A 19999-nucleotide genomic window follows, 5' to 3' on the forward strand; every position below is an offset into this window, starting at 1 on the left:
CTACTATCACCATAAGGGAAGTGCTAGATGAACCTACAGGTGAGGGCAGGGAAGAGAATCTCCAAAAGTACTCCAAAGTAGAAGACAGAAGCAGAACCAGCTCTTACTAAAGTCACAAGGACTAACTAAAGATCAATGCCAAAATATTCTGAATCCCACCCCCATCTTCCACCCCATTCCCACTGTTCTTGTCCTGCAAGTGGACCCTCAGTCACTTCAGGTACATCGGGTGTTACAGAAAAGTAAATTACGGGGACCCCCATCAAGGAACATTAGTAGAATAGATTATTTACCATCAGAAGGGAGAGAGTTTTCCATACAACAGAAACTTACCCGACATGATTTTCACCCAATTTTAGTTACTTTAAAGCCACACCATCTACTCTTAAGTCGTGTGTGTGTGTGTAAGCTATTACTAGTAATCTAGGTTGGTCTCATGACAATCCTCCTGCATCAACCTGCTAAGTGTTGCTATTCCAGGAATACACCGCTCTGCCTATCTGAGTCTTCTGGAGAACGGATGTGGGCTGGAGAGATAGCTCTGTGGATAAAAGCACTTGCTCTTGCAGAGAACCTAGGTTCCATTCCCAGTACCCACACGGTGCCTCACTCACAACCATCTGTGACCCCAACTCCAGGGGGACTTGACCCCCTCTCCTCACCTCTGCAGGCACCAGGAACACATGTGCTACACATACATAAATGCAGGCTAAACAGGAATATACGTTTTTTTTTTAAAAAAAATCTAAAAAATGGTTTTAAAAAACTGATATTTGGGGCTGGAGAGATGGGTCAGTGGTTCAGAGCTCTGGCTGCTCTTCCAGAGGACCCAGGTTCAATTCCCAGCAACCACATGGCAGCTTACAATTGTCTGTAACTCCAGTCCCAGGGAATCTGAAACCCTCAAACCAATGCACATAAAATAAAGTTAAATAAATTTTTTTTAAAAAAACCCATTGCTTAAGAGCCTCCAACAAGGTGGCTCAAATAAAGGTATCTGTTGCCAAGGCAGATGAGTTCAGTCTCTGGGATCCACTGGTGGACGGAGAGAACTGGCCTCTGCAAGTCTTCTTCTGACCTCCACATGCATGATGTGGTATGTGCACACACTCACATACATACATACACACAAAATAAAAGAACTGAAGCATAATATTATATACACACACTGCTCGTCGGCTGAGTGGTGGTGGCGCACGCCTTCAATCCCTGCACTTGGGAGGCAAATGCAGAAGAATCTCTGTGAGATCAAGGCCATCCTTGTCTACAAGAGCTAGTTCCAGGACAACTAGGGCTACACAGAGAAACCCTGTCTCAAAAAATAAACAACAAACACCCCACTTCCTTACCACTGGGCTAACCTTAGCTCATACCCTTAGCCTTCTCTTAAGGCTCTTAGTGTGATTAGGGAACATCATGTGGAGGAACCCACATTTCCAGGAGGGGTGCAGGAGTCACATCCCTAGAATCAGTGTTTCTTGGGGTATGCAGAGTGCTTTGGGAAATTTTCTCACTCCCTGTCTATCACCACTTCTGCCTACTGAAAGCAAGATGTTTACAGATAAGAGCCCTTGTCTGCTGCCCCAGGGAGCAAAGGGCCTTCAAGCTAAGTGGGGAGACTCCGAGATTTCACCAGTGAAGTCTCTGGGTTTTTTTGTTTGCTTGTTTGTTTGGTTTGGTTTGGTTTAGTTTGGTTTTTCGAGACAGGTGTCCCTGTAGCTTTGGAGCCTGTCCTGGAACTAGCGCTTGTAGACCAGGCTGGCCTTGAACTCAGAGATCCGCCTGCCTCTGCCTCACAAGTGCTGGGATTAAAGGCGTGCGCCCCCACCGCCCTGCTGAAGTCTCTGTTAATAATGCTTTGTGGTCTCCCCTCCTCAGAGCTGACAGATGCTCAAGGGTCGGAACAGCTGTGTTAGCGCCATAGTCACCAGCACCTGCACTTTCGGATCACGGCTCACTGAGATCACTAAGACTTAAGCCTCCCCGGCGCAGAGCGTCTTTCAATATGATCCCTGCCCCTGGTTAACAGCCCAGGACTTATTTCCTTATGTGCGTCCATGGTCACTATGTCTCCAGAGTGCAGCTTTGGATACAGGTCCTCTGGAGAAACAAGAAAGACATCTGTGCACAGGGAGCGCACCCTGCGCCCGGCACACACAAACTCTTGAATGAGACTCTGCGCTGGGAGAATAGCTGAGAATAATTTTACTTGTCTTTGGTAGGCTAATGGGTGGGGGAGGTGGGGGGAGGAAGAGCCTTAAAAAGAGCATTCAATATACAAAGATGTACCGACGCCAGACTCCCAAGGAAGCACCGTGGCCATGAAGCCAGGCTGACCCTCGGGTGGGGTTCGAGGCCCAGGCGGCCATTGGGCCGGGCTAGAGTCCTGGTGGGAGGCGAAGCGGGGCGGGACGGGCCAGGCCGGGCGTGGGAGGGCGAGGCCGGGCCCCTAGTCCTGCCTCGGCCCTGGGAATGTCCTCCCTGTGTCCGGGCCCGGCGAGGGGTTAATGCTGTGGCCGGCGGGGGCCGGGGGGCCTGGCGGGCTCTGCGGGCGATCAGTGCGGCGGGAGGCGCCGCTCGGCCAGGCCTCCGCGGCCCAGCACCTCGCCGCTGAACTGGTAGGTGAGCTTCTTCTTGACTTTCTTCACTTCGCCGGTCTTGCCGTAGTTGCGCAGCGCGCGCGCCATCTTCTGGTAGGTCATCTTCTTGCGGTTGCCCTTCTGGATGCCCCAGCGGTGCGCCAGCGCCTCCTTGTGCTTGGATGAGAACTGGAAGGTGCCCTTGTCCTTGTCCACCCACCAGATGCTGTCCTTCATGTCGCCGCTGCGCAGCAGGTCGAGCAGGAACTGGTACAGGCGAATCTTCTTCTTGCTGCCTGTGGGAGAGGGGCAATCAGGCGGGTGCGGCCGGGACACAAGGACTTTCCGGGAACTGTCCCAGCAGCTGCTCCTGACTGTGGTAGGTGCACACACACACATGTCGTACCTACACATCACATGTATCCATCCATGCATCTACATCTACTCTCACACTTCCACATGCCTATCCTCACGCCCTCACATACAGGCACTCACACATTCACAAACACACACCCGATACCTCACACACTCACAGTCCACCACACGCTCATAGCCCCCCCATAGGCCTCACACACTCACAGGACCTTACACACACCCTCAGGCCTTCACACAATCATAGGCCCTCACAGATGCACAAGTAGTCACACACTCAGACCGTCACAGTCACATGCTCACAAGCCCCACACTCACAGGCCTGGACACATCAGGCCTTCACACACACGCATATAGTCTCCCATTCACACGCTCACATACCTTCACACACACAAACCTTCACACACTTCAGGAGATGCCTGTTTACTCACAACACAGACTTAGAGTCTTACACAGTGGAGAATCACACACACACACACACACACACACACACTCACACACTCAGCTCTGAGACACAGCTACTGGGCCGGTTGGCCTTAGCTAGGATTTACAAGGGTTGTAAATGCAGCTAGGATGGGCTGGATTAGAGGGCAGATCCTACCTGTCTCCCCATGCAGAAGACCTGGCCCAGGTTCCAAACCATCAGCCTCCCCATCGGACACCTCCAATGGGGGGCTCTGCCTCTCACCCTCCTCCTCATCTGAGCTCTGCTGGCGGGCTGGGGACAAGGACTGGTAAGGGAAGCACATCCGGGGCACGTAGGAAACCTGCAAAGGGAAGGGAGGGAGGAAGGGCCGAAAGTCAGTAAGGGGTAGCCCAGGGCTGCAACAGGGGTCAGCTGAGTGGGAGCAGGAGTGCTGGGGAGTGGTCAGCAGGGCCAAGAAGACTGAGAAGGGAACACTAGAGGTCAGGGATGTGGCCATGGTGCAATGGTTTGCTAGTTACTGAGCCTACCACCCTTCTCATTGCGGCCATCTGGCCTGGCAGTGGACTAGGAATGGAGGGGGGTGCAGGGAGCAGTGGCTTGGTTATAAGGAAGTGATTCGGGCCGGGTGGTGGAGCTCCATGCCTTTAATCCCAGAACTCAGGAGGCAGAGGTGGGTGGATCTCTGTGAGTTCGAAACCAGCCTGGTCTACAGAGTGAGTTCCAGGACAGCCAGGGCTACACAGAGAAACCCTGTCTTGAAGAAGAAGAAAAAAAAGTGAGCGGGACTTAATAAGGGGGTGGTGAGTTAATGAGAGGGCAGTGGAGGTCAGTGAGTCACAAAGATCAGTGAGGAGCCATGGGATCAGCAGAGGCTGATCCAGTGATTCAGTGACTCAGACGCTGGCTACATGGACCCTAAGGGCCCACAAACAGGGATGGGCTGGAAAGGATGGCTGAGGACTAGCAGGTCATATGAGGTCTGTCCATCCTCTGTGAGATAAAGGTGTGGGCTCATAAGGTCAATCAGGAAGTCAGCAGAGCCGTTGGGGTACCAGCTGCCATTGGCTCTGGGGAGCAGGAAGCCGCATTGAGTAAGAGCCTGTGTCCGCTTCCTGCTATGCTTCCATGCCTCACCACAGGCCTGGAGGTCCAGGGGACAGAGGGCAGCCAGCAGCACGCACCTGGTGGCTGAGGCTGGCATGGGGTGGTGCCATGGGGGTATCGAGGACGTGCATCTGCTCCAGCTCCATGTGACGGTAGAGCTGCTGCAGCTGTGGAGCCTGTACACTCTGCAGCTCCGTGAAGTGATTCTCAGGGAAGCTCTCGAATTCACTGTGTACATGGTGTGTGGGGAAATCCCAGTAATGATCTGTGGGGACAGCCAGGGAGGAGGGTGAGCCAGGGTGCCAGGGCAGGACACAATAACACAAAGTAATCATTCAGGCTGAGTCAAACATTTACATTAATCAGCTCCTATAATTTCATGTGCTACACTGTTACTTTATAACAAGGACTCAGGCTTAGAGTGGTTTCCTAGAACATGCCGAGATTAAAGTCCTCAACAGCGTCGGAGCCTGGGCCTGGGTCTCCAGTCATGCCTGGTGTTGTTCTCAGCAGCCATTTTATCCTGGGACTGGACGCACAGGCTTATGAGCCTGAGTCTGAATCCTGGCTTTGCTATGTATTGGTTGTGTGACTCTCTGGCCTCGGTGGAGCCTCCTATAAAATAGGTGGCATTGTTATTGGGAGAATACAAATGAGCTCACATTCACAAGGGCTTCTAGACCTAGAGCAGGCCTTGGAAAAGCCAGCTCCTTTTCCTGCCTCTGTGACCTTCCAGACTCCAGACTACCTAGAGTCACAAGCATTGGTCCTTGTCACATGATCAGAGTGTGACTGCAAAGTCACAGGGCTGACATTTCTCACGGCGAGAGTTTGCCCAAACCTATGGGTGCTGCTTCTGTAAAGCCACACCCAGGTTCCTGGGAGACCAAAGGGACAGATTTCCCCAGAAAGCCCCTGTGGGTGTCTGGTGCCTGTAGCAGCATGGACTAGCCAGCTCCTGAAGCTGTCCTCAGACTTCCACATACATGCTGTCACACGTGCACAGACATACATAAAAAATAAGTTTAAGAAGAAGAAAGAAGGGCTGGAGAGATGGCTCAGTGGTTAAGAGCTTTGCCTGCTCTTCCAAAGGTCCTGAGTTCAATTCCCAGCAACCACATGTGTTCACAACCATCTGTAATGAGATCTGGTGCCCTCTTCTGACCTGCAGGGATACATGCAGGCAGAACACTGAACACATAATAAATAAATAAAATCTTAAAAAAAAAGAAGAAAATGAGAATATGGTTATGGTGTGAAGAGAGGGATTTCCTTATGTGACCTAAAGAAGGAGGTGGAAGGTGCTGGGCCAGGGCGTGTCCACCAATACCCAGGGCATGTGCATGTGCATGCCTTCATCTTCTTCTCTCTCACAAATACATCCTTATTCACACATCCCCTAAAAAATGACATGCTTTCCAGCTATGTCCTGGGTATCACAGGACTCTTTTTTTAATTGCATCATTTATTTGGGGAGCAAACACGTTGTGGCTGTGTGGAGGGAGGTCAGAGGACAGCTTTCAGGAGTTGGCTCCCTCCTTCCACCACAGGGGTCCCAAGAATCAAACTCAAGTTGGGAGCAGTGAGTGCCTTTACCTGCTGAGCTATTTCACCCATCCTTCTTGGTCTTGTTTGTTTTTGTTTTGTTTTGTTTTTGAGACAGGGTGTCACTCAAGCTGAGTCTGAACTGTGACCATTCAGACTTACCCTTTGGGGGTTCAGGATTACAAACCTGGCTTTTTCTCATCCAGGCCAGTAGTGCTGTGCTGTGACCCTAGAGTTTTTTTTTTTTTCACTGAACCTCTTAAGAGGTCATTTCCCACTTAAGAGGTCGTTACTAAGACCTTGTTCCTGTGTGACTCTTCTGAGTTAGGCAGCAGGGACCCACCTCTAGGAGGCTGTGACACAGAGAAGAAAAACACATGCCTTGGGACTGCATTCAAACCCTGCTGCCTGGGTGGGCCTCAGTTTCCTCATCTGAATGGGGCTAATAATTTATAGCCATCTTATCCATATACTGTGAGTTATGGATGAATGAGTTATCTGATGCCCGTGGAGAGCTTAGAATAAATCCTGGCACAAAGGAGGAGCCTCCACTCTCGTCACGCTCTATTCTAAAGAGCCCGTGCTAGCACATCTGTAATCTGAATATCAGAAAGTAGAGGAAAGAAGACCAAAGGCAAGCTGGGCGTAGTGGCACACGCCTTTGATCCCAGTACTCCTGAGGCAGAGGCAGACTGACCTCTGTGAGTTCAAGACCACTTTCATCTGCATGCCGAGTTCCAGGTCATGTCTGAGGCCTGAGTGCTACTCTTTCAGAGAATGGGGAGTTGAGCTCCCAGGGCCCACATGACAACTCACAAGCTCCTCAACAGCCTCTTCTGGATTCCTAAAGCATGACTTGACACACACACACACACACACACACACACACACACACACACACACACACACACACCAGAGACAGAGCATAGAGACATAAATAAAAAAATGACAAAATAGTTTTTAAAGTTTGAGGCCATCTTGGCCAAAAAGCAAGATCTTATCTCAAAACAAAAAAGGCTAGGGTTATATAACACTGGTGGGCACTGCCTGCCACACACAAAGTCCTGGTTCAAGACCCAAGACAGAAAACAAAGGTCACTAAACCCGAAAGGACAGAGAAGGGCTCTGGGACTTGGGTTGCAAGTCCTCTTGGGTGGATCAGCACCTTCCTGGCCATTGCCACCGACCTTTCCCTGCCCGTCTCCCAGCCCATCCGGGCCGCAGGGATGGAACCCCGAGTGTTTGCTCTAGTTGTGGGCTGGAAGGCTTCTGGCCTCTCTTTCCAGCCACACCACACCCCTGCTAGCTCACTGTGCTATTTGAAGCCAAAGCTTCTGTGGATAACAGGAGTGTGAATGCTTACTGCAGGAAGAAGGTGAGCCATTCCCTGTTCTCAGTCTCCTCAAGGCGACGGCCGGGACTCCCTGAGCTACAGCGTTTCAAAACCTCACCTTTCCCCTTGATTTGGGTGCCCAAGCAATTATGTAACCAACAGTCTGGTAGGCAAACTCATTCCAAATATGAGGTCCTAGAGAAAATGTTCAAGCAATCATTCAGAGAACAAAGGTTTCTGGCCTTCTTAACCTCATTTCTTGTGTCTCTTTTTATAGCCCAGGCTAGCCCAGAAGTTACTAATTTAAAGGATAGCCTTTAATTTATGGTGATCCTCTTACTTTATTTCAGATTTGAATCATCATACTTGGCTCTAGACAATTCGCACAGGCTAGCCTCAGAGTCTGCGTTGATCCTCCTATGTCTGAAGCCTGAGCCACCACACCTGCCTTGGACAGCTCTCCGTGAGAGTGGTGCTCAGCTTTGTTCTATCCTTTATTGTGCCATTTTGCCTTCTGTCTGGAGCTGCCAAAGACCTTGTTAGCAGACTCTCAGTTCTTCAGAGACTGCCATCAAGTCCTTTGCGTATCTGGTGACTGCTCCGCCATGCCGAAGCTCTCAGTGCTTGATAGGATTGCTGATGCTAACTTCATGCCAAGACTGTAACTCATTTGAACTCTTTAACCCGTACTCTAAGGTGGCAGAGGCTAGAGTAGGTCCTTCCTTTTGACAGTTAAGAAAGCTGTGACTCAAAGGTTAAGTCCTCTGTCTCAGTAGCCACTGGTAGTGCAGTGTCATGACCCAAACCCACCTTTACGTATCTCCAGAGGTTGAATTCTTACTAAACTGTGCCAGCTCTGGGGTGACCCCCAGGTTATTGATGTAGTATTGTTGGCTTTAAGTAAGACCTATGGTAAAGCCGGGCAGTGGTGGCGCACGCCTTTAATCCCAGCACTCAGGCGGCAAAGACAGGTGGATCTCTACGAGTTTGAGGGCAGCCTGTTCTACAAAGCAAGTTCCAGGATAGCCAGAGCTATTACACAGAGAAACCCTGTCAAAGAGTCACTTAGCTGAGCTTATTCTCCCTCAGAACAGAGATCCTAGCCTGAAACCAGGGCTGTCCTCAGAAGAGCCAAAGTACTCTCAGAACAGAAGACCAGGAACTGGAGAGATGGCTCAGAGGTTAAGAGCGCCCACTCTCTTTCAAAGGTCCTGAGTTCAGTTCCCGGCACCATGTCAGGCAGCTCAGAACAACCTATGACTTGAGTTCCCAGGGATCTAACACTCCTGGCCTCTAAGGACACCTGCACACACATGCGTCTCCACAGAATTACAAAAAATAAAAACAAATCTTTATGAAAGAGACCATCAAAGCCTGCCTGAGCTCTGTAGGAAGTTCAAGGCTGGCCTAAGCTACATGAAACCATGTTTCAAAAAACGCAAAACAACAAAAATCGCAGGTGAGAAATCAAGAAAGCAGTGACCCACTGCCAGCCTGTAGATTTGGAGGCCCAGAGAGCAGAAGCCTCATGAGCCTGTTTCTCGCTATTATGTATCCTGGTTATTGGCGTTTTTAATTATTCCCCTGATACAAAGATTAATCTGGCAGCTCCTGCATCCTATTCACCCCACAGCATCTAGCCTTGATGTATTTATTAGATGGAAAAGCGAATGGGAGGTGAGTGGAAGGGGTGGGGTGGAGGGAAGGATGGGAGTGGTTGGTTAGAGGGCTGTGTGGATAACTCCGGCCCCACCAACAGTAGCAACAGGAAGTGACAAGTGCCGCTAAGAACACGGCTGCTGTGCATTGTAGCTGGGATTGTAAAGCTGCCGCCGCCATTATGAAAACAGGGCAAGTTCCTCAGAGAAAAAGGGGCACTCGGGAGATGGCTCAGCGGTTAGGAGCACCCACTGCTCTTCCAGAGGACCCGAGCCGGTAACTCCAGCTCCAGGGGATTCGATGCCTTTGACACCTCCAGGGACACGCACTCACACGCATGTGCTCACATTCAGACGCATACACACACGCCTACTACACACAACTGAAAACAATGAAGCAGCCTGAGGTGACAGCGCAGAAGAAGGTGGATCGAGCCCAGCCAGGTCGACATGGTGATCCAAGTCAGCAGGGCTACAAAATGAGACCCTGTCTCAAAAATAAAGCATACATACATACACTAAAGAAAGAGCTGTCATAGGACGCAGTGATTGTGCATCCAGATGAATATGTCAGAGTCCTAATCATGGTCTAAACGTATGGTCATAGCAGTGTTATTCATCATAGCCAGAAAGTAGAAACAAGAGACGCATCCATGACAGATGAGCCATTAAGCAAAATGTAGTGGTCTGGGTGGTGGGCACAGCTGACTTCCAAAATGTACTGCACTCATGCAGTGGGATTGTTTCAGCCTTTAAAAAGAGAGAAATTCTGGTATGTGCTACAACATGGGTGACTCCTGAGGGCGTCCTGGCAGTCATCATAAGTTCATTATAAAAGGAAAGCTGCAGCGTGTGATTTCACTTAGAGTCACTAAAGTCATAAAATTCATAGAGATAGGAAACAGAGCAGTGGTGGCACAGGCCTTTAATCCCAGCACTAGGGAGGCAGAGGCAGGGAGATCTCTGAGTTACAGAGCAAGTACTAGAACAGCCAGAGCTACACAGAGAACTCCATCTTGAAAATCCAAATGGAAACAAAAAGAAAAGGAAGGAAGGAAGGCTGACAGATTGGGGATGGGAGGTGTTTAACGGGCACACGGCTTCAGTTTGGCAAAATGCGTTCAAAAGATAATGGTATGGATACATAACAATGTGAATATTTTTTGTTTTGTTTTGTTCGAGGCAGGACTAACATAGACGTTGACCCTGAGCTCCCGAACCTCTGTCTTTGGTCTTTTGGGTGCCGGAACTACAGGCATGAACCACTGTGTCCAGCTGCCCAGCCTTTGTGAATGCATTTTATTAGCACCCATTTATGCTCTCGAATGATTCGGATGGTGACTTGACAATGGCACTTGCCACCAAGCTGACTACCTGAGTTTGATACCCAGGACCTACATGATGAAGGAAGAGAACTGATTCTGACCTACATGCTGTGGCACATGCATGTTCACACACATGTGCTAGGTAGGTAAATAGATGATAGATAGATAGATGATAGATAGATAGATGATAGATAGATAGATAGATAGATATAATTTTAAAAGATTAGGATGGTAAATTTTATACTATCTGTATACTTGTCATACCTGCAAAACCTCTCCTGAATATGTCTAACCCTTTTGTTTGTTTCAGTGTATGTGTGTGTGCGTGTGTGTGTGTGTGTGCAGATGAGTGTGCACATGCAGAAGCCGGAGGTCTTCAAGGGTCTTTTTCTATCACTCTACACCTGTTTTTCCTTTGAAGCAGAGTCTCTCCCTGGACGTGGTGGTGCACACTTTTAATCCTAACACTTAAGAGGAAGCAGGCAGATCTCTGTGAGTGCAAGACCAGCCTGGTCTACACAATGAGCCAAGGCTATATAGTGAAACTCTACCTCAGTAGAAGAAGGAGAAGGAGGAGAAGGAGTGAAAAAGAAAGAGAAAGAGAATCTCTCACTGACTCTCCCATCCACCCATTTTGACTAGGCTGGTTGGCCAGGACGCTCTCAGGCTCTGACCCCATTGCTAGAGTTACAGTCATTGGTAGCTATGCCTGGCTTTTTATGTAGGGACTGGGGATTACAGTTCAGGTCCTTATGCTTGCATAGCAAGCAGTCTTGCCTACCAAGCCATCTCCCCAGCCTAATGTCTATTCCTTTTGTCTCTATTGCCACTAGCCCGAGCCTCCACTGTGTCTTGCATCAGGAAGATGCGAGAGCAATGCCTGCTTTTCTAAGTGCCTTTCACCCAGATCCCTTCCTTGTCTCCCTTCCATCTGCTGCCTACCCAGAAGTCAGTGGGACCATTTTAAATTGTTGAGTGTGGTGGTGCACGCCTCCCCTTCTACCTCCTGGGAACTATGGCAGGGGGTGGGGGTGACTGATGTGAGGTTAGCCTGAGGATATGGTGAGATCCAAGGAAGAGAGAAAGAAGAGGTGAGGAAAGGGATGGAGGGAGGTAAAAGGAGAAGGGGAGAAGAAAAAAGGACTTTCAGAGAGACAAAACTGTAGAAAAATAAAATAAAATAAAAATCTAGATTATAGCTGGGCATGGTAGCACACACCATTAATCCCAACACTCAGGAGGCAGAGGTAGGTGGATCTCTGAGTTCAAAACCAGCCTGGTCTACAGAGCAAGTACCAGGCCAGCCAGAGATATACAGAGAAACCCTGTCTTGAGGACTGGAGAGATGACTCAGAGGTTAAGAGCACTGGCTGCTCTTCCAAAGGTCCTGAGTTCAATTCCCAGCAACCACATGGTGGCTCACAACCATCTGTAATGAGATCTGGTGCCCTCTTCTGATGTGCGGGCATACATGGAGGCAGAATGTTGTATACATAATAAATAAATCTAAGAAACAGTGTCTTGAAAAACAAAAACAAACAAAGCTAGAGCATGAAAAAGAGGACCCCATGGAATGGTGCCAGACATCATAAGAAAAACTGTAGTAACCGGAAGAGAAATGTTTTCAAATTTCTAACAGAAAAAAAATTTTTTTTTCACCCTGAAGTTTGATATAGCCAAACTGCTGCTTACCAGGTGAGAGCATGGAACAGACAGGGAGAGAGGCAACACAATCGCTCAGCCTGGCCTCCCTCATGGCCTCTCTGGAGCTGTGAGACGTACACCTGCCATCAGGCCTGTCCTGGGCTTTGTGCATATGGTGGCTCACTCTGTCCTTACAATAGTCTTGAAAAGTGAGTGTCATTATGGACCGGCTTAGACACAGACATAGCCATCTGGGCTCACAACAGTATCCTGAGGAGCACGGGGAAAAGGTAAAGCCAGCAATCAGAGGACGGCTGTGGCTCGGCCACATGTCATAGTCACGTGATCATAATGATGGGCACTTTTGTTCAAATGGATTACCATGTGGGAAGCCTACAGAAATGTGAGCCTGCAATGTGAATGGCTGCAGCCAAATGTTCCTCTAAAGCCAACACACGAGAAAGTTCCTCTTCAGAGCCTGCTTGCGCGTGTTACACGTCTCAAACTGGAAGACCAAGCTGATCCATCTCTGCTCAACAGCTAAGGCTCTAAGCAAAATTCAATGTCTATGGAACTGGGAGATTGCTCAGTGGGTAAAGCCGTGGGCGCCCAACCATGGCACGCTGATTCAACTCCTAATACCCATATAAATTCTAGTGGAAGTGGCAGCCCCCTGAAATCCCTGTGCTCCGAAGGAAGGATAGGCGTTCTCCAGAGCAAGCTGACTAGACATACCGGTGGTGTCAGACTCACAGGAAGACAGATGCACCACAAAGTTTCTGCAAAATAGACAGTGCCATCAGCAGTGGGGAGATGGGAGAGAGAAGGCTTTGCTTGCTATGTTGTATTTCTTACACTGTGGCACTGAGAACTTGTTGTTTTAAGATTTAGCTATATTTATTTTATGTGCATGAGTGCATGTCAATACACCATGTGCATATGTGGTGCTCATGAGTTACTAACAGGTGTGAGCCTCCATGTGGGAGCAACCAGTGCTCATAGCTGCTGGACCACCTCTGCAGCCCCTGAGGTCTTATCATGTTAATGGTTAAAAATAAAGTATTTAAAATGTATTTAAGGCTGGCAGGATGGCTCCAACAAGTTGTTCTCTGACCTACAAATACACACATATGCACACAAAATAAATATAAAAATAGAAGTGTATTTATATTCACACCACACATACGGTTATTCAGATCATGTAATTCCCTGTTGAGAACTCCTGGTGGAGGTTGACCTAGCAAGAGTGAAGACCAGGATACAACTAGTAATCCTCCATGGCCTTCAAGCCCTGTCACTTGGAATTCACTTTGTCCTCTGCTGAAGGCTTCTTGCTCTTGAATTTGTCATTCTCTGTCCCCATCCACCCCACATGCACAGTCCCTGCTCTTCATTCAAATTTCAGCCCAGCCGTCACCCTCTCCAAGGCTTCTCTGACCTTTTATGTAAGCAGGGCTTCTGCCCACTGAGGAGTGGATAAGGAGAAATGTAAACTGAGAAGGAAGTATCTGGAAGAATGGATGGGGTAGGGTGGGTGGATGAGAGAAGGAGCAGATGGGTGGGTGGGTGGCTGTCATTCAGGCCAGTAAACAATGGTCTAGTTGACCTGTCACAGAGACCTCTGTCCTGTTCCCAGTCCCCCAGCTCAGTAGTTCTCAGCTTGTGGGTCGTGACCCCTTTGGGAAGCAAATACCAGATATCATTTATATCAGGTACTTACATTACAATTCATGACAGTATCAAAATTACAGTTGTGAAGTAGCAACAAAATCATTTCATGGTCAAGGGGGTCACCACAACATGAGGAACTGTATAAAGGTCACAGCATTAGGAAGGTGAGAACCACTGAGGGCCTAGCTGCTTGCTTGGGGTACAGCCATGCTAACATCTACTGAGCCTCCCCCAGTCCAGTTCTCAGCATGGTACACACAGCCTCATAGAGGACATGTGCCACCTCATGGGCTATTCCAGCTCCAAGGTGCTTCCAATTATTTCAGCCTTGCAGACAAGGAAGAGGCACTCAGAGGTTCTCTTGCTGTCCTGCAGCATCAGTGGAGTCGGGACTGAAGCCATGTCCACCCACGTCTTCCCACTGACATCACTTCCTTACGTGTGGGCACAGAAGGCAGCGGAAGGATGTGAAGGATTCTTTAGCCTTCGAATAGTAATTTCCAGTAACTATTAGGGACAGCACCAGTACTCAGAGGGCAGTGATGGCAGAGGTGACACTAGAGGAGACTCTGAAGGAATTCTGGGCTCGTGCCTTAAGTAGAAGTCCATAATGACAACCAAGAGTCGTTCCTAATGCCCTGCCCCAGATACAAAGAACTCATTGGGACGCTGAGTCAGAAAAACCCGGGCTTCCTGTGAAGCTCACTCCATCGTCCCGACCCCAGACCCATTTGCTTTCTAGATATTTGGGCAGCAAAACGTAAGTGGTCAAAGACTTGACGGAAATGCCTCCAAACCCAGTGACCTGAACATGGGATTAGGCCGAGGAGAAGCTGCCCTGATGAGAAAGGGACTCAGAGCCCTGCTGTGCTTGCCAGTCCAGGACCTCCAGGGGGCGCCCTCCTCAAGCCCACAGGGACCTTGCTGAGCGCTGGAGGGTGGATGTGGTGTCAGTGTTACTCAGACCTGGCTCTTATCTGGGAGAGGGGAACAACTGGGGATAAGGTAGGAAAAGAAAGAGCCTGTGTTATCTGGATTTCACCCCAGAATGCGTCTTTCTTAGACACTTTGAATACATTGAAGAACAAAAGAGGGTGTTTAAAAGCCTTTCTAGAACTGTGCCTTGAAGTTGATATACCTCCCCCTAGGGTACACCTCCAGGAAGATTTCATGCTGAACGCCAGAAAAAGGTGTTCTCACGGTTTGGCGTCCAAATGAAAATGCCCTGTGTGACAGCCTTGGGTGTGGCTGTCAGATCTTAGGCCTCCTCCAGCTGTGGCCCTCAGCATTTCTCTGACCTTGAGTCCCCAGGTGAAGGCCTCCTGGGGAAATCCAGTCCAGTCTGGAACAACATGACTATACTTCTTAGAACTCAAGATTCATCTCTGGTAACCTGGGGTCTCCTTGCCCAGGGTCCAGTCCCTAAGAGGTAGACCCCTTTCCCCATAACTTGCTGCAGAGCAAGGCTGGGTTTGGGTGGAGAGTTGGGGCCAGGCCTCCTCCCTACCTCCAACGGACTGGGGCCTTGGTGTCTACTCTACAAGGGATGATTAGAGACTTTCCCTATGCACAGCGGGGGTCTGGAGAGATTGGTTCTCATGGTCTGGCATCTAGCAGAAGAGATAAAAATGTTGCTAAGCCTCTTACAAACAGAATTACTGAGCCCCAAATCTCAGTAGTGGCAAGTGTGAATGGCCACCGGCTACACAGTAAGGCTGGGAGGCTCACTGAAGGGAGTTTTGGATGATCAAGGCCCTCTGTGCGGCTGGAGAGATGGCTCAGCAGTTCAGAGCACTGACTGCTCTTCCAGAGGTCCTGAGTTCAATTCCCAGCAACCACATGGTGGCTCACAACCACCTGTAATAAGATCTGGTGCCAACTTCTGGCCGGCGGGGACACATGCAGACATAACATTGTATACATAATAAATGAATAGGGCGGTGGTGGCGCACGCTTTTAATCCCAACACTTGTGAGGCAGAGGCAGGCGGATCTCTGTGAGTTTGAAACCAGCCTGGGCTACAAGAGCTAGTTCCCGGACAGGCTCTACAGGCTCTAAAGCTACAGAGAAACCCTGTCTTAAAAAAAAAAAAAAAAAAAAAAGGCCCTTGTCCCTTGGCTCCCCAAACCTGCTCGGGTGACCTTTGTACAAATAATCATCAGCATGACAGTCATCCTGACCATCCTGTGCCTGCCTAGGGCTGGGCTGATGGAGGCTAACAGGGAGGGAGGAGTGGGCTGGGCAGACTGCAGCAGAGGGACAGCGTCGTGTGGGAGAGTGCAGGTGGAGACAGTCTGTGTGAGCGAACTGATGGCTGGAATGTGATGTGAGCGAGTGACAGAGAAGAGAGGAAGCGGTGGAATGAGTGGTCAGGAAAAAGCAGCAGGCGTGGGGTTGGGCTGACTGCCTGACCAGCATCCACTGGCCTAGTCAGCTCACCCAATCTCCCTACCTATCTCACTTGTTAAAAGGTCCCCAAGGAGACGGGGTCCCAGTGATGGAGGGGAAGTGGACCTAAGACCCCACCCCAACCCAGAAGCTTTCTCCAGTTAATAACAGCTCACAAAGGGAAACTTAGCTTTCTCCAGTGGAGCCTCACTAGGTATATGAGCCACACTCAGGGCAGGTACCCTGCCCAGCAGGAGATGGCCAACCCAAAACAAACTCAGTGGTGTCTCCTCAGGGTTTTGTCTCACCGTGCTTTGTCTGAACACTTTTTTTTTTTAACCTCCTAGTCTTCTAGTTTTATGTTTTTATGGGACTTCTGTGTTTGTCTCTGTTTGTTTGTTTGTTTTGGGTTTGGTTTGGTTTTTCTTTTTCTGTTTTTGGTTTTGGTTTTGGTTTTTGGTTTTTTCGAGACAGGGTTTCTCTGTAGCTTTGGGGTCTGTCCTGGAACTAGCTCTTGTAGACCAGGCTGGCCTCAAACTCACAGAGATCCACCTGCCTCTGCCTCCCGAGTGCTGGGATTAAAGGCGTGTGCCACCATTGCCAGGCTTTATTTTATTTTTTGAATGCCTATTTGTTTTCTAATGAGAGAGAGAAAGAAGGTACAGATTTGGATGGTAGGGAGGTGGGGAGGGTTAAGGAAGGGGAAACCACAATTAGAATATATTGTATGAAAATAACCTATTTTTTAAAAAGCCCCAAGGATCAGACAAGGTAAATGAGAAACTAAATTTGCCCTTGACACAGGGAAGATGCTCAAAGATAGGATTGGGACAGAAGTTGTGGGAGACAGGGATGAGATAGCACCTTCATCTTATTCTCAAGGAGCCTTAGGGGTCTTTGTCTCTCTCCAGCCCCTGGGCATGCTGAGCACCCAGGCCCAGTCCAGGCTGTGATAAGGTCAGGTGGACAATGTACTCACCGCTATGGCTGTCTCCATCGCTGCCAATAAAGGCATAGTAGTCTTGTGTTTGGCGTGAGTATAGTTCAGAATCGTAAGTAACCAGTTCGTCCGACGGCTGCTGAGAGAGGAAGGGATCAGAGCCTGAACTGTTGAGGAGACTCCAGAAAGATTTTCAGCTAAGCGTGAGGCCGGCAACCTTCCCTGAGGCACCTGGAGCAGCCCAACCTATACTTAGAATCCAGAGTGCCCAAGGAGGCAGGGGTGAGGCAATGGTGGGAGGTTCAGGAAAGGGTGGTGGGGCAGAGAAGTGAGAGGTCAGGAGGACCAGGGTTGAGAAGAGGGTGAAGCCCCATCCTCTGTTCTGCTCATTCTCCATAGCCCCCTAACACTGCCCAGCCTGTGGGGACATACTGCACCTTCCTCCAAATGTACAAGGACTCCCTGTGACACACTTATACCCAGACTCCTCTGGGGACTCACTCCCACCTGTCCACAGGCGTACTGACATCTCACACAAGTCTTTGCGTCTGCTCTCTGGACCAGTCACACCACTGCGCACTCAGCCCTGCAGGCATCCGTACAGACCGACACACAAGCTCACATCACATTCCAGCCATCAGTTCGCTCACACAGACTGTCTCCACCTGCACTCTCCCACACGACGCTGTCCCTCTGCTGCAGTCTGCCCAGCCCACTCCTCCCTCCCTGTTAGCCTCCATCAGCCCAGCCCTAGGCAGGCACAGGATGGTCAGGATGACTGTCATGCTGATGATTATTTGTACAAAGGTCACCCGGGCAGGTTTGGGGAGCCAAGGGACAGAGGGCCTTGACTATCCCTTCTCCCTCAGTAATTTTGATGGAAGACTCCCTGCCCCTGCTACTTTCTCCCCCTCTCTTCCCTCCTTCCTGTCCTCCCCTTCCTGTCTTTCCTCCCTCTCTCCTCTATCTTCTCTTCCCTCTCTTCTCCCTCTGCCTCCTCCATCTCCTTTCCCCACCTCTCTCACTTGCTTGGGCACAGGGACATATATACCAGAGCCTTCCCAACAGTCCTCGGGCTTCTCCCCACCCCCGCAGAGTGTGCCCTGGATTGCACAATAGTACTGTGGCCCTCAGGGCTGGCATGGTGGGCCAGGCCTACTTGGGAGCCCACCGCTCTAGAGACACTTGGAATGACCTCTGGGACTGGAGAGAGGGGCTGAGGAACTGGCATAGGAGCTCGGGGGCTGCCCCTTGCCCACATCTGCCTGCCGTTCAGGAAGGAGAGGTCAAGGGTCAGGGATAGTGGCTTTGCTTGAGGAGAGTAGACCCTCTCTGGGACAACCTCCTCTATCTCCTGCGCTTGCCCAGCACCTTCTCCATCCCAGCTGAGAGAAGGAGCTCAAGATGAGGGTGAGGACCGTGAGGTCCAACCGGCCCTGAGGAGGCCAGAGCTGCCCCTTTCCCTGGGTTTCCAGGCAGCACGCTGGGCCTGCCCCTGTGCAGGACGTTGGCTATGATGTCAGGCCTAGGGCTCTAAGGCAGGGTGGGATAGAAGAGAGATCTGTTAGGGGAAAGCTGAGTCAGGTGGGCAAGCCTTTCTCTGCTCAGCCCTTTCTCACCGTCCCAACACCTCCAAGGGTAGGAGGAAGCCAGAGGGTCCTCTCCAAGGGACCCTGGACTGCCATCTGCTTAAGGCGGCCACTGTCACTGAACACAGGGGGAACAGTGAGATCTGCCCAATGCTTGTGTCCCTGTCCTTGTTCCACCAGAAATCCACTCAAATGCTCAATCCAGGTCCTCCTGTTCCAGCGCCAATCTGGTCCCATTCTCGTCGCCAGACCCATCCTTTACCCGATTTCTTACTGAGCTCAGCCCTAGCCACAAATCTAACTGCCATGTCTTGACTCTATGCTCTACTCTTGCCCAGCCTGACCCCAAGACCTCAAACCAGGCTTGGCCACTGCCCTAGACTCTCAGGTCCAAGTAGGCCCAAAGCCCAAACACTTGAATCAACAGCCATTCCACTATGCCAGGCCACAAACTGGATGTTGGGGACCCATGGGTGACCCAGAGTTCCACCAGCTTTTGTCTCAGGGGCCCACAGGTCATGGGTTGGAATCCCGGTGGCCGCTAGGCCAGTCCAGATCTCTTCGTCCATGGCCTCTCAGTAGCCGCCCTCACCGCCTTCAGCCCAGTACGCTGTCCTAGAGCTTGGCCTACTACTGAGCCCCACCTATAAATAGCTATTCAGGCCCCACCGATCACAGCCCCACCATGGGGCCAGCCGGCAACCCTCAGCCCGCCAGGGCATGCTCTAAGGAAGCCAATGGCCCCTCTCTGGGTCTCAGGCCAGCAGCTTCGGGGAGGAAACACCGACTTCCCACAGATAGGGAGCCGGAGGGCAGCCGGTGGGCTGGTGGGTTAGGGGGCAGATGTTCACACATCCCAGGGCCCAAGGTAGGGCAGGTAGTGAAGCCCCAGTACTCACAGGGGGGACGAGGGGAAACCCTTCCATTTTGCACGCCTGTAACATCCAGCTGAGCTCCAAGTTGGTCAGATCCCCTGCCTCGGTGGAGATCAGTGCAGATCCCCTCAGGACCGGGTGCCCCGTCGGGGGGCTGGACGCTCGCTCGTGGGTCAGACGCAGGGCTCAGGCCTGCCCCCTGAGCTACAGGAGCCCTGGGTGAGCCCCCTCCCTTGACATTGCAGGGCCAGCACAAGTTCCTGATTTTATCGAAGGGCCTGCCACTGGGAGATAGTCCCCTTGGGGTGACATCACCGCCCCAGCCCGTTTGCATAAATCTCTTGCGCTACAGGAAGTCTCTGGCCGGCTGGGGCAGGTGGTGCTCAAAGGGCTGCCCTGGGAGGCTATGGGGCCAGGCCGGCCCCCTGCCTGAGGAAACTGGGACTGGGAGGGAGAAAGGCCTCTGTTGCCCGGTCGCTAGACCTTCTAAGGGTGTCCACTATTCTTCCAAACCCATATTACCAAACTCTCAGACTCCTATCGTGGCGA

The 19999-nt window shown here is 50.6% G+C and overlaps 1 protein-coding gene across 2 annotated transcripts; it reads right to left on the reverse strand.

Annotated features, from left to right (window-relative positions):
- Positions 1–2188: 2188 nt before the first annotated feature.
- Spi1 (Spi-1 proto-oncogene) lies at positions 2189–19753 on the reverse strand. Of its 2 annotated transcripts, none has more exons than XM_038330466.1 (5): positions 19475–19753; positions 17026–17125; positions 4560–4747; positions 3553–3718; positions 2189–2875 (listed from the first exon to the last, which is right to left on the reverse strand). In XM_038330466.1, exons 1-5 carry the CDS (start codon positions 19517–19519, stop codon positions 2556–2558), a joined length of 819 nt encoding a protein of 272 aa, XP_038186394.1. In that variant the 5' UTR covers positions 19520–19753; the 3' UTR covers positions 2189–2555. The 2 variants fall into 2 exon arrangements, with proteins under 2 accessions (XP_038186394.1, XP_038186395.1); XM_038330467.1 differs by having other exon boundaries at positions 17026–17122; positions 19475–19751.
- Positions 19754–19999: the final 246 nt, after the last annotated feature.

Source organism: Arvicola amphibius, chromosome 5, assembly GCF_903992535.2.
Source record: "Arvicola amphibius chromosome 5, mArvAmp1.2, whole genome shotgun sequence".
Taxonomy (NCBI): domain Eukaryota; kingdom Metazoa; phylum Chordata; class Mammalia; order Rodentia; family Cricetidae; genus Arvicola; species Arvicola amphibius.